General features: G+C 46.1%; 1 protein-coding gene across 1 annotated transcript in view; it reads right to left on the minus strand.

Annotated features, from left to right (window-relative positions):
- LOC306934024 (rapamycin-insensitive companion of mTOR-like) overlaps window positions 1-14749 on the minus strand; it is a 60093-nt gene that overhangs the window by 11466 nt on the left and 33878 nt on the right. Inside the window, exons 26-31 of the mRNA XM_079516437.1 lie at window positions 13893-14002; window positions 13601-13688; window positions 13137-13229; window positions 12927-13033; window positions 12398-12627; window positions 10133-11276 (exon numbers count right to left, since the gene is read on the minus strand). Coding sequence (XP_079372563.1) covers window positions 10133-11276; window positions 12398-12627; window positions 12927-13033; window positions 13137-13229; window positions 13601-13688; window positions 13893-14002 — 1772 coding nt within the window. The remainder of the gene's footprint in view (window positions 1-10132; window positions 11277-12397; window positions 12628-12926; window positions 13034-13136; window positions 13230-13600; window positions 13689-13892; window positions 14003-14749) is intronic.

Consider the following 14749-nt stretch of genomic DNA (forward strand, 5'->3'; position numbering starts at 1 on the left):
TCCTGTGATTCCCGTCATATTGTTGTGCACCTATGTATTAGTAAATGTATTTCATGGAGATACAAACTTTGTATCTTTAGATCAAAATCAAATCATGTTTTCTTTCTATAAAACTAAATATGTGTGCTTACAATAGGCCTGCAACTAAAATATATAATATATACACAGGTATATTGTGACGAGGTCGATATCGAGGTGGAAAACCGATTTGTCCAAAACTGTCACATTTCAGGTTACAAATTCAAAACTATCAAAAGTAGCAGATCTACAAGAGCTTGGGATCCACTCCGACGATTAGTCCGACAACGTGGCTTCACGTGCGGTTAGGGACAGTCTGTCAGACCAACATCGGAATAATGCTCCGTCGGAATAATGACGCTGACCCCAAGAGCTTGCGGATATGCTACGTTTGATGCTTTTGTGTGACAATGTAATATGATAAATTAGGGTATTAATTAACAAAAAAAAACACAAAAAGTTAAAACATGGAGATAAGAGATTTCTGCTACTCTTGAAGTGGCGTTTCATCTGGACTTTAAGGGGAAAGGAAGGGAAACAACCAACCGCCTGGCTTTTGTAACACAGGAGGAGTCTACTACATCCACTAAAAGATGGGTCTATTACATCCACTAAACCAAGGATGGGTCTATTAACATCCAACTTATCCATCCAAGATAAGTTGGATAAGCTGCATGTGGAAATCACCAGCGCAGGTAGCTAGTCTACATCTCTACAGAGGACAGAGGTACGGGATGAAAACTAGTTTGGATCACCCACCGCCGCGGTACCAGGATTTGAGACATTCTGCGGTACGGACTTATGGTGCTGGGCTCTGGACACGTGCCCCTCCTATCATATAACCTGATAGAGACAGCACAATTTAGAATACCAACAGACAGTGGGAAAACAGTCAGATGTAAAATGCAAGTAATGTGTGGCTTCTGCTACTAAGCCTCCTGAAGCAGCATACCTGAATGTAAGGTTGTCACCTACTTCAAATGTTATGAACCAGTAGGTTACTTATGATCACTCGAATGCAATCGAGCCAGCAGGCTCACGTGGAGCATACTGGCTCGATTGTGTTCGAGTGATAAGTAACCTACTGCTGATGATTAGAGTTGTTCCGATACTGATAACGGGTACTCGGGCCGATATCACCCTCAAGTACTCGTACTCGGAACCGGCCCCGATACTCTGACAAGAGTATCGGGAAAAAAATGGTATCGGGACAACTAGTGATGATCGGTTGATTTTTATTTGAATCCGCTAGGGTTGTCACAATTGTCATAATCGTGTCCATGTTGAAACATTTTCATATAAAATATAAAAAAGCAATAGCAGATCTACAAGCTTGCAACGTGCAGCTATTTCCGCTATTCGCGTTTCATGTGGACTTTAAGGGAAGGGAAAAGACCAGTCGCCTGGCCGTTGTAGCACAGGGAGGGTTCTACTATCTACAGCCACTAAAGGGTTTTTAATTTGTATCAATCCATGCTGGTGTCCAAAATCTATAAGCAGCAGCAGGGATAAAGCTGCGTGGGATGAAAACTAGTTTGGATCAACCCACCGCGGTGCCAGGCTTTGAGACATTCTGCGGTACGGATTTATCATGCTGTCCTCTGGACACGTGCCCCTCATATCATACAACCTGATAGACACAGCACAATTTAGAACACCAACAGACAGTGGGAAAACAGTCGGAAACCAGATGTAAAAGGCAAGTAATGTGTGGCTTCTGCTTGCGGTTCAGTCTACTAAGCCTCCTGAAGCAGCATACCTACATGTAGGGTTGTCACCTGCTTTGAATGTTAAGAACCGATAATCACCAGTAGCGTTACTTATGATCACTCGAATGCAATCGAGCCAGCAGGCTCACCTGGAGCATAGTAATAAGTAACCTACTGGTGTTGATTAGGGTTGTTCCGATACTGATAACGGGTACTCGGGCCGATATCACCCTCAAGTACTCGTACTCGGAACCGGACCCGATACTCTGACCCGAGTACCGAAACATTCAATTGACACTAGGCTGAACGATCAATGCAACGGGAGCAAGAACATTTTGGAATTAGATATTTTTTCAAAATCGTTTCAATGGTTGATTTTCATTCGAATCCGCTAGGGTTGTCACAATCGTCATAATCGTGTCATGTTGAAAAATGTTCATATAAAATATTTTAAAAAAAGCAACAGCAGATCTACAAGCTTGTAACGCACAGCTATTTCCGCTATTCGCGTTTCATGTGGACTTTAAGGGAAGGGAAAAGACCAGTCGCCTGGCCGTTGTAGCACAGGGAGGGTTCTACTATCTACAGCCACTAAAGGGTTTTTACTTTTTATCAATCCATGCTGGTGTCCAAAATCTATAAGCAGCAGCAGGGATAAAGCTGCGTGGGATGAAAACTAGTTTGGATCAACCCACCGCGGTGCCAGGCTTTGAGACATTCTGCGGTACGCATTTATCATGCTGTCCTCTGGACACGTGTCCGCACGTACCCTCATCTCATACAACCTGATAGACACAGCACAATTTAGAACACCAACAGACAGTGGGAAAACAGTCAGATGTAAAAGGCAAGTAATGTGTGGCTTTGCTTGCGGTTCAGTCTACTAAGCCTCCTGAAGCAGCATACCTACATGTAGGGTTGTCACCCGCTTCGAATGTTATGAACCGATAATCACCAGTAGGTTACTTATGATCACTCGAATGCAATCGAGCCAGCAGGCTCACCTGGAGCATACTGGCTCGATTGTTTTCGAGCGATAATAATAACCTACTGGTGATGATTAGAGTTGTTCCGATACTGATAACGGGTACTCGGGCCGATATCACCCCCAAGTACTCATACTCGGAACCGGCCCTGATACTCTGACCCGAGTACCAAAACATTCAATTGACACTAGGCTGAACGATCAATGCAACGGGAGCAAGAACATTTTGGAATTAGATATTTTTTCAAAATCGTTTCAGGCTATTATTATTATTGTGGTAATTGAACATTACAGTATCATTACAAGTACAAGGAATGACAATTACATTAAATTTGAGAAAAAGGGGGTAAAATAAGTGGTTATTCAACAAAAATAAAAAGTACTCGTATCGGTACTCGGTATCGGCGAGTACTAAAAATTAAGTACTTGGCCTCGGTCTGAACAAAATGGTATCGGGACAACTAGTGATGATCGGTTGATTTTCATTCGAATCCGCTAGGGTTGTCACAATCGTCATAATCGTGTCCATGTTGAAAAATGTTCATATAAAAATAAAAAAATCACACCCGTGTGAAGTGAGTGGTGCAACTCCGTGTGGGGGAGCTCCAGACCCCCAGAAACGTGCCCAGGGGGCCGGGCCGGTGCTGGCGTGCCGCCCCGCGTCCGAAACGGTTGAGAAATTACGGAGTTAAACAACCATGCTGTTTTCGTGCTCATACATACCCACCCAGCCAGCCAGCCAGCCAGCTACCCACACACAAGTCCGTAAGGGAGTTGTTTGCACTTTGCACCACTCAAAAAACAATAGCAGATCTACAAGCTTGCAACGTGCAGCTATTTCCGCTATTCGCGTTTCATGTGGACTTTAAGGGAAGGGAAAAGACCAGTCGCCTGGCCGTTGTAGCACAGGGAGGGTTCTACTATCTACAGCCACTAAAGGGTTTTTATCAATCCATGCTGGTGTCCAAAATCTATAAGCAGCAGCAGGGATAAAGCTGCGTGGGATGAAAACTAGTTTGGATCAACCCACCGCGGTGCCAGGCTTTGAGACATTCTGCGGTACGGATTTATCATGCTGTCCTGGACCTCTGGACACGTGCCCCTCCTATCATACAACCTGATAGACACAGCACAATTTAGAACACCAACAGACAGTGGGAAAACAGTCAGATGTAAAAGGCAAGTAATGTGTGGCTTCTGCTTGCGGTTCAGTCTACAGGGACAGGTTGAAATTTAAATAGGGGTACCCCTGGAGGAAATGTATGTGCCCCGATATAAAATACCATCATCCTCCCTGTGAATGAAAATAAAAATAGAGTCCCCTCCCCAGGTGATTAAAAAAAAGGAATCACCCTCCCCTATTAATTAACATCACATTCACCTCAGTATTATTTATTCCTAACTTTAATCTGGTAGCGTTTTTAATATGTGAGAAAATAAAGTGACCGCAAAAATCGCGAAAAATCACTGTCCGCTGTGAGGTTCAAACTCACGGCCAACACGGACAATGGTCTCGTAGTCTAACGCCTAACACAGAAAGCTATGCAAACTATTGAAAATTGGGGGTTATAGTGTGTACTTGATTGCACGGCTCACTCAAAATAGTGCTGCTCATGACAGACGCTACCCGAAGGACGGCAGCGATCACAACACTTTAGCTTTTACTACGGATATTTGTCCTAACGCTGTTGTGAGACGCCATAACGATACTTGTTTGTTGTTGTTCTCTGACTAGTTTATAATCTCTAGACGAGTGTGTTCCGGTCGTTTCGCGCGGGCGTCACTGATTGGCCAAATTCTGCACAAGACTACTGTCTGGATAGGCCAAGCACAATGATTGACACATAGGGGGAACACTGAAAACCGGTCCTGTTGAGAAGAACCAAGTGAAAGCAACAGAGGGGTATCGTTGAAAAAAGTTGTACTTTATTTCAGAAAAGCTGTAGTATTAGATATATAAAACCCGGACTATTTTATTATCAAAATTGGATCACCCTCCCTTGGACTCGAAGTAAAATTAGCTCACCCTCCCTCTGACTAAAATTAAAAAGACATGGCCCTCCCCTATTTTCCTCCAGGGCCCCCTTTTCTAAATTTCGACTGGTCCCTAAGCCTCCTGAAGCAGCATACCTACATGTAGGGTTGTCACCTGCTTCGAATGTTATGAACCGATAATCACCAGTAGGTTACTTATGATCACTCGAATGCAATCGAGCCAGCAGGCTCACCTGGAGCATACTGGCTAGATTGTATTCGAGTGATAAGTAACCTGCTGGTGATGATTAGAGTTGTTCCGATACTGATAACGGGTACTCGGGCCGATATCACCCTCAAGTACTCGTACTCGGAACCGGCCCTGATACTCTGACCCGAGTACCAAAACATTCAATTGACACTAGGCTGAATGATCAATGCAACGGGAGTAAGAACATTTTGGAATTAGATATTTTTTCAAAATCGTTTCAGGCTATTATTATTATTGTGGTAATTGAACATTACAGTATCATCACAAGTACAAGGAATGACAATTACATTAAATTTGAGAAAAGGGGGTAAAATAAGTGGTTATTCAACAAAAATTAAAATAACTCGTATCCGTACTCGGTATCGGCGAGTACTAAAAATTAAGTACTTGTACTCGGTCTGAACAAAATGGTATCGGGACAATGGTTGATTTTCATTAGAATCCGCTAGGGTTGTCACAATCGTCATAATCGTGTCATGTTGAAAAATGACAACAGCAGATCTACAAGCTTGTAACGCACAGCTATTTCCGCTATTCGCGTTTCATGTGGACTTTAAGGGAAGGGAAAAGACCAGTCGCCTGGCCGTTGTAGCACAGGGAGGGTTCTACTATCTACAGCCACTAAAGGGTTTTTACTTTTTATCAATCCATGCTGGTGTCCAAAATCTATAAGCAGCAGCAGGGATAAAGCTGCGTGGGATGAAAACTAGTTTGGATCAACCCACCGCGGTGCCAGGCTTTGAGACATTCTGCGGTACGGATTTATCATGCTGTCCTCTGGACACGTGCCCCTCCTATCATACAACCTGATAGACACAGCACAATTTAGAACACCAACAGACAGTGGGAAAACAGTCAGATGTAAAAGGCAAGTAATGTGTGGCTTCTGCTTGCGGTTCAGTCTACTAAGCCTCCTGAAGCAGCATACCTACATGTAGGGTTGTCACTTGTCACCTACTTTGAATGTTAAGAACCGATAATCACCAGTAGGTTACTTATGATCACTCGAATGCAATCTAGCCAGCAGGCTCACCTGGAGCATACTGGCTCGATTGTGTTCGAGTGATAAGTAACCTACTGCTGATGATTAGAGTTGTTCCGATACTGATAACGGATACTGAGGCCGATATCACCCTCAAGTACTCGTACTCGGAACAATCGTCATAATCGTGTCATGTTGAAAAATGTTCATATCAAATATTTAAAAAAAAGCAGATCTACAAGCTTGCAACGCGCAGTTATTTCCGCTATTCGCGTTTCATGTGGACTTTAAGGGAAGGGAAAAGACCAGTCGCCTGGCCGTTGTAGCACAGGGAGGGTTCTACTATCTACAGCCACTAAAGGGTTTTTATCAATCCATGCTGGTGTCCAAAATCTATAAGCAGCAGCAGGGATAAAGCTGCGTGGGATGAAAACTAGTTTGGATCAACCCACCGCGGTGCCAGGCTTTGAGACATTCTGCGGTACGGATTTATCATGCTGTCCTCTGGACACGTGCCCCTCCTATCATACAACCTGATAGACACAGCACAATTTAGAACACCAACAGACAGTGGGAAAACAGTCAGATGTAAAAGGCAAGTAATGTGTGGCTTCTGCTTGCGGTTCAGTCTACTAAGCCTCCTGAAGCAGCATACCTACATGTAGGGTTGTCACCTGCTTCGAATGTTAAGAACCGATAATAACCAGTAGGTTACTTATGATCACTCGAATGCAATCGAGCCAGCAGGCTCACCTGGAGCATACTGGCTCGATTGTATTCGAGTGATAAGTAACGTACTGGTGATGATTAGAGTTGTTTTCCGATACTGATAACGGATACTCGGGCCGATATCACCCTCAAGTACTCGTACTCCGAACAATCGTCATAATCGTGTCATGTTGAAAAATGTTCATATAAAATATTTAAAAAAAAGCAACAGCAGATCTACAAGCTTGCAACGCGCAGTTATTTCCGCTATTCGCGTTTCATGTGGACTTTAAGGGAAGGGAAAAGACCAGTCGCCTGGCCGTTGTAGCACAGGGAGGGTTCTACTATTTACAGCCACTAAAGGGTTTTTAACTTTTTATCAATCCATGCTGGTGTCCAAAATCTATAAGCAGCAGCAGGGATAAAGCTGCGTGGGATGAAAACTAGTTTGGATCAACCCACCGCGGTGCCAGGCTTTGAGACATTCTGCGGTACGGATTCATCAGGCTGTCCTCTGGACACGTGCCCGCACGTGCCCTCCTATCATACAACCTGATAGACACAGCACAATTTAGAACACCAACAGACAGTGGGAAAACAGTCAGATGTAAAAGGCAAGTAATGTGTGGCTTCTGCTACTAAGCCTCCTGAAGCAGCATACCTACATGTAGGGTTGTCACTTGTCACCTGCTTCGAATGTTAAGAACCGATAATAACCAGTAGGTTACTTATGATCACTCGAATGCAATCTAGCCAGCAGGCTCACCTGGAGCATACTGGCTCGATTGTATTCGAGTGATAAGTAACCTGCTGGTGATGATTAGAGTTTTTCCGATACTGATAACGGGTACTCGGTGCCGATACCACCCTCAAGTACTCGTACTCGGAACCGGCCCTGATACTCTGACCCGAGTACCAAAACATTCAATTGACACTAGGCTGAACGATCAATGCAACGGGAGAAAGAACATTTTGGAATTAGATACTTTTTCAAAATCGTTTCAGGTTATTATTATTATTGTGGTAATTGAACATTACAGTATCATTACAAGTACAAGGCATGACATGACAATTAAATTAAATTTGAGAAAAAGGGGGTCAAATAAGTGGTTATTCAACAAAAATAAAAAGTACTCGTATCGGTACTCGGTACCGGCAAGTACTAAAACCTAAGTACTTGTACTCGGTCTGAACAAAATGGTATCGGGACAACTAGTGATCGGTTGATTTTTATTCGAATCCGCTAGGGTTGTCACAATCGTCATAATCGTGTCCCATGTTGAAAAATGTTCATATAAAATATAAAAAATAAAAAAGCAATAGCAGATCTACAAGCTTTGAACGTGCAGCTATTTCCGCTATTCGCGTTTCATGTGGACTTTAAGGGAAGGGAAAAGACCAGTCGCCTGGCCGTTGTAGCACAGGGAGGGTTCTACTATCTACAGCCACTAAAGGGTTTTTGAGTGGTGCAACCACTCCAAGGAACAGCAATGTCTGTGTTAACCTATGTTTGTGTGTGACTATGTTTGTGTGTGACTCATGTGTGACTCATGAGTACCAGTAGGGGCGCTGTTGTGCCAGAGAGAGAGAGATAGTGCTGCACTGTTGCCTGCTAATGAGAGAGAGAGAGGGGGGGGGGGGGGGGGGTCGGGGAGTTGCACCACTCAGTGCACACAGGTGTGATTTTATCAATCCATGCTGGTGTCCAAAATCTATAAGCAGCAGCAGGGATAAAGCTGCGTGGGATGAAAACTAGTTTGGATCAACCCACCGCGGTGCCAGGCTTTGAGACGGATTTATCATGCTGTGCTCTGGACACGCGTCCCTTCCATCATACAGCCTGATAGACAGTAGACACAGCACAATTTAGAACACCAACAGATAGTGGGAAAACAGTCAGATGTAAAAGGCAAGTAATGTGTGGCTTCTGCTTGCGGTTCAGTCTACTAAGCCTCCTGAAGCAGCATACCTACATGTAGGGTTGTCACCCGCTTCGAATGTTAAGAACCGATAATCACCAGTAGGTTACTTGTGATCACTCGAATGCAATCGAGCCAGCAGGCTCATCTGGAGCATACTGGCTCGATTGTATTCGAGTGATAAGTAACCTGATTAGGGTTGTTCCGATACTGATAACGGGTACCCGGGCCCGATACTCGGACCCGAGTATCAAAACATTCAATTGACACTAGGCTGAACGATCAATGCAACGGGAGTAAGAACATTTTGGAATTCGATATTTTTTCAAAATCGTTTCAGGCTATTATTATTATTGTGGTAATTGAACATTACAGTATCATTAGAAGTACAAGGCATGACAATTACATACAATTTGAGAAAAAGGGGGTAAAATAAGTGGTTATTCAACAAAAATAAAAAGTACTTGTATCGGTACTCGGTACCGGTGAGTACTAAAAATTATGTACTTTTTCATTCGAATCCGCTAGGGTTGTCACAATCGTCATAATCGTGTGAAAAAAGCAATAGCAGATCTACAAGCGCAGTTATTTCCGCTATTCGTGTTTCATGTGGACTTTAAGGGAAGGGAAAAGACCAGTCGCCTGGCCGTTGTAGCACAGGGAGGGTTCTACTATCTACAGCCACTAAAGGGTTTTTACTTTTTATCAATCCATGCTGGTGTCCAAAATCTATAAGCAGCAGCAGGGATAAAGCTGCGTGGGATGAAAACTAGTTTGGATCAACCCACCGCGGTGCCAGGCTTTGAGACATTCTGCGGTACGGACTTATCATGCTGGGCTCTGGACACGTGCCCCTCCTATCATACAACCTGATAGACATGGACACAGCACAACATACACATATGACCCTTCATTTACATCAGACAATGATTTTTTTTTAAATTAGATACTGTAGTAGAGTCGTTACAAAATGTCCCAACGTTGCGTCATGCCTAGCCTGGCCCAGCCAGCATGATTTCTGGTATAGAGGGGCGGGTGCCACCGAGATCACAGGCTCATATTGGTTCACCGATCTGAGCGCCGCCGCCCCTCCCCTCCCTGGTAGAAAACACTGACATCACCAAATTTGGAGCGACGCCCCTCTGCACTGTAGTTCACTCCCACTCCTAGACCAGGAAATGTGTCTAGTTTCCACCAAGCTCCCAGAGAGGCTCTCCAATGTTGAAGCACTCTGCCCTACTAGTTAGAAAGTGAACTGCAGGCGGAGCCGTGGATTTATGACGAGGAAACCCCGTGCAGCTGGGCTTTAATATCGAGCGCTCGGTTGCACTTTCACATTTGCCAACCAAAATTTGGTTGGCAAATGCGGAAGTAGAGCGTTCTTCCGGGTGCTTCAACACGCCACTGAGCAACTTCCACTGAAATGAATAGGGGGGGCGGGGCTGTCGCTCCAGGTTCGGCCTCTATCCTTTTATTACTCACAATGAAATCGTTAATCGCAATTATTTCGTGTGACAATTAATCCTCAACCTCAACAAAAAATGTGTAATGTTGACAGCCCCATACCTGCGTGGCGTTAGCCTGGAGTCCAGGCTGCCGGTCTTCATGGTGATGGTGTCTGTGAAGAGCACGTCCTTGGCGGGCGACGCCAGTGCGTCGCTGTGCGACAGCGAGGGGTGTATCCTCTGCTGCTGGAGCCGCCGGAGCGTGGCGTAGCCCAGCGCGTCGCGCGGGCTGGTGTACATGAAGCTGCAGTCGGCCAGGCTCTTGATGGTGGTCACCGAGGGCGACTTGAGGGACTGCGCCCGCCGCGGGAGGGTGTGCGAGGAGCCCGGTGGCACCAGGGAGACCGAGTTGGACTTGGGCAGGTGGTTGGCGTGCGCCTGCGGTGTGGCGAGCGAGGAGAGCGTCTTGACGGTGCCGGCCGACACCACGGTGTTGAGGCTCACGCAGTCCGAGGAGTCGGGCTCGGGCTCGGCGTGCTCAGGGTTTCCCACCGTCTCCCGGGAGGGGCTGGAGCTCATGGAGCTGATCCCGCTGGTGGTGGTGTCCGTGTTAAAGCTCTGACTGCGGCTCTTGAACTGAGTCCCGCCCCCTCCCCCCACCCCGCCGCCCCCTCCCACCCCACCGCCGCCCCCGTTCCCCGTCGAGGAGCCGCCGTCCCCGCCGGCAAGACGCTCTCGGCTGCTCTGTTCTCTCTCGCGGCCGTTGGGGGTCTCGGCAGTCCCGTTCCCTCCCAGAACCCCGAGCGCCAGGCCCTCCGACGCCAGGCCCCCGTCCCGGGTCAGGCGCCCCTCGGCCAGCTGCCCCTCGGCCAGCTGCTCGTCGGAGCTGTCTCTGGTCCCCACGAACGACGTCTCCAGGCTGACGGTGGGACTCTTGGGCATGCCCCTGCCGTTGAACACGGGGGTGAAGACGTCCCCCTGGCTCGTGCAGTAGATGGAGGGCTCCGTCACCGTCCTGTTCCGCCGCATGCCCCCCGTCTTGAGCTCCGTCGGGGTGCGGGAACCAGTCGGAGTCTTGGGGTCGCTGGTGGAGCGCAGCTTCTTGCTAGGGAGCGACAGGGAGTTGAGGAAGCGGTTGCGCACAAAGCGCGTGGAGGCGAGGATGGTGAACGGGCTGCGGTCCTTTACGGGCTTGGAGCGATAGTGACCAGTGTCGTCCGACTGGTCCAGGATGTCACATTTGTCATCGTCCAGGATGTACATACCTGAGGACACATGTGTGTGACAGTTACAACGTAGTTATAGGGGTGCAATGATCGAAACACTAAAATTAGCAGATCTACAAGCTCACAATACAACAACGCAATTGCTTTTAGATCGACTTTTCTTTTTTTTGTAACACCGTTGTACAACAAAGTATAAAAAGTGATTAATCATACTAATCAATTTGATAATTTTCTCATTGATTCGCAAGTTATGAAAAAACACGCTTTTCAATTCTCTGAAACTTAAATCAATTGATTAATCACTAAGAAAATAATTTATAATAATTTATAGTTGCAGCCCTTCCAATAGCCGTTAGAAGAGGATCCACATAATATGACGAATCTGAGACAGTCTAAAGTTAGCAGTAGCAGTTGAGTTTGTCCTAGTGGCTGGGAGCTTCCTCTCAATGAACCTACAGCCGATGACATTCATTCATTACTCATGGTTTGTCAATATGTCTGTACAAATGTGTCCTTGTCCATGGCAATTCTTTTTATTTTGTTTTTAACCCATTTTGGGCGGGAACCCCTTTTGGCGTTAGCATTATGTTATGCTTTAGCTATTGAAAAATAGCAGATCTACAAGCTCATAGCGCGCCACCGAGTGGCGCGCTACGAGCTTGTAGGTCTGCTATTTTTGAAAAATCGAAGAACGACTGACATAGAAACATAGCTTTTTCAGAAAACTGTCAGGATGTAGAAGACATTTTTAGAATCTGATGTCAGGTAAAAATGGGTTAAATAACATTATAATGCTCTTATTTTCAGTCTCCAGGTTTTTCTTCAGAATATGTATGACACTGATTCACTATGACACATTATGCCATATGGTCCAGTGCTTCTAAAACCTTTTATTTTCAAGGACCCCCATAAATCGGAGTGTGCACAATCGGAAACCAAATGGACCCATTTGTAGTTGTACACTCTCAGAGTTAGAGACCTGTAATGGTTCATTTGGACCACCTTCAAGCAACCCCGAAGGTCCCTCAACCCACTTTGAGAACCACAACACTAGTAGTATACATTTAGGGCTAGCTAAGTTTCTGGTAATATTAGTATGTCCGTAATATTAGTATGTCCACCACACGCCGACATGGTGACGAACCCCCGGTCCTACTCACTGGGCTGAGACTCGCTCTCGCTGTTGTGTCGGGAGCTGGTGGACTCCGAGTTCAGGCTGAGCGTGCTCGGTACGGAGGAGAGCTCGGAGACCAGCTGCGTGTCCACCTCGTCCGGAGTGACAGGCCACAGCGTCCTGCGACTGTGCCTGACCGCGTCCCAGCCATACTGTTTCAACACCTCAGAGCCCTGCCTCGTCTTGGAGATCACGCCCAGCACGTACACACACGTCCTGGAGAGGACGGGAGGCAAGTGATCATACATACAAACTTCCAACACATGTCAAAGAATTCAAACTCTTAAGTCAAATGAACTCGAGAAAGTACTGATTTAACAGTGCTCAACTAAGAAAAATAGTACAATACAATGTTTTTTCCAGAATATCTCACCAAAAAGTTCTCACCAATTAATCAGCAATAGCTATGTCTACCACAGGCCAGCTAGGCCAGGTTGACCACGATCGCCTGATCAAATGAAACATTGTGAACCGACTTCCATAAATTCCAGAGAGACGGAGCAGAGAGCTCTTACCCTCGTAAGGACAACACGTCGCAGTGCTGCGCCAACGCCAGGATGTCAGGAATCACGTTCTCCTCCTGGAGGAGATTCAGACCCCAGTTCGAAGAGCCGATGTTACCCTGCGAGAATGAAGAGAGAGAGACCCTTTAAAGCCCTTTGCTCGTGTAGAAAGACCCATTACCCGACGTGTCACGTGACAACACAACTGGTGACGCTACTGACCAGGGCCCAAAGTGCAGCCTTCAGTTGTTTGATTCCCTCCCAGGTGTCCAGCATCGGGGAGCGAACCGTATAGCTGAGGTCAGGAACCACGCTCTGGATGTGACACACCACAACACAAAGGAAGACGAGACAGTTAGCCTGGATCTCCACAAGCAAGCCCTATCCCACCCCTTGTGATGGCCGGGCCCACACCCTCTGGAATGCTTTGAGCTGTGCTGTGCAGGGAAGCTCGTCACAAAACACTCAGTCAGTTTTTGTTTTGTCCTTTTAACCTTTTTATAAAGTTTCCGATTATTGTTTGGCCCCAATGTTATATACAATTGTATCAATAAAGTAACTAATGAACTAACAATCTAAATAACTAACTGCTAACTAACGAGTACCGTAACAAATACAATGTAGTATTATTATTAATTAGTGCTGCTTTGTACAGTAGCTGTGTGAAATTAGCCCAAAGCAATTACCTGAGCCTCCAGTAGATGGCAGCCTGTCTTGTCATGGACGAGCTGACCATACAAGTGCACAGGAAGATAGACATTTGGTCTTTGTAACCTAAAAACAACAAGAGATATCAGAAACAGTATCACCAATAAAGAAAACAACAATGACAATAATAAACCTTGTTTCATTTGTCTAACATCATTTGTATAGTATCTTTGAAACGGGGCAGCAGAAATACTGATAAATAAACGTAGCTACACCCAAGTAAAACCTGTCCAGTTGACGACTAATGGTTTACACTACAGTCCAGCTCACCTTTGGTTGCTGCGTCTGACATAGTTGTCTCCGTCAACAGGTTTGCGGTACGTCGTTAGTGCTTCATTTAGCTGTTCCTCTATCAGGTCCACGTACTTCAGGTTATATTCCTGCAATCCAAAAGTTATCAGGATGAGAGAAAACTACCTCTTACACCGGTAGCCAACCGGATAATGTGTTGTCCAATGTCCATATAATAACAATGTCCCCAAGTCGAGTCTGGTTGGAGAATCCGCCCTGTCTTTATCTCCCTTTCTCTACATAATAATAATAATAACCAGTAAGATGCCCTGATAGCGAGACGCAACCTCGCCCTAAACGTGCACGCATCCGCCTGGGTGACGGCAGACTGCTGGGCGAGTGCTGGCGCTTTGGCATGGGGGGGTCAGATCAACATATGTAAGAACATGTCAGAACAGGTCAGCTCCATATATTGAGATCTAAGGGTGGCAGCGGGGGTAGTGTCTTGAGTGTAGAGGGTTTGATGAGGTCTGGCCATATATGGAGCGTGTCTTGAGTGTACAGGGTTGGATGGTATCCATATATGGAGATCTAAGGGTGGCCGGGACTTCATTTTCAGACATGTTGAGAACTCTAGTTTGCGCCGGCTGCCGGACGCGGCTGCACTAACAACTTTGGGGGCGGGCCCGTCTAGAGTTTGAATGGAAAGTTATCAGTCAAAAGGGAGACATCGAAGAGGAAGGACGGGTGGGCCCGGTGGGGGAGATCAACATATGGAATGTCAGAACAGGTCAGCTCCATATATGGCGATCTAAGGGTTTGAGGTCAGATGGAGGTCAGATAGAGTTGCTGGCCAGCGGCATGATGGACTGACGGCCATATATGGTGGCGTGACA

The sequence above is a fragment of the Electrona antarctica genome, assembly GCF_951216825.1.
Source record: "Electrona antarctica genome assembly, chromosome: 12".
Lineage (NCBI taxonomy): Eukaryota > Metazoa > Chordata > Actinopteri > Myctophiformes > Myctophidae > Electrona > Electrona antarctica.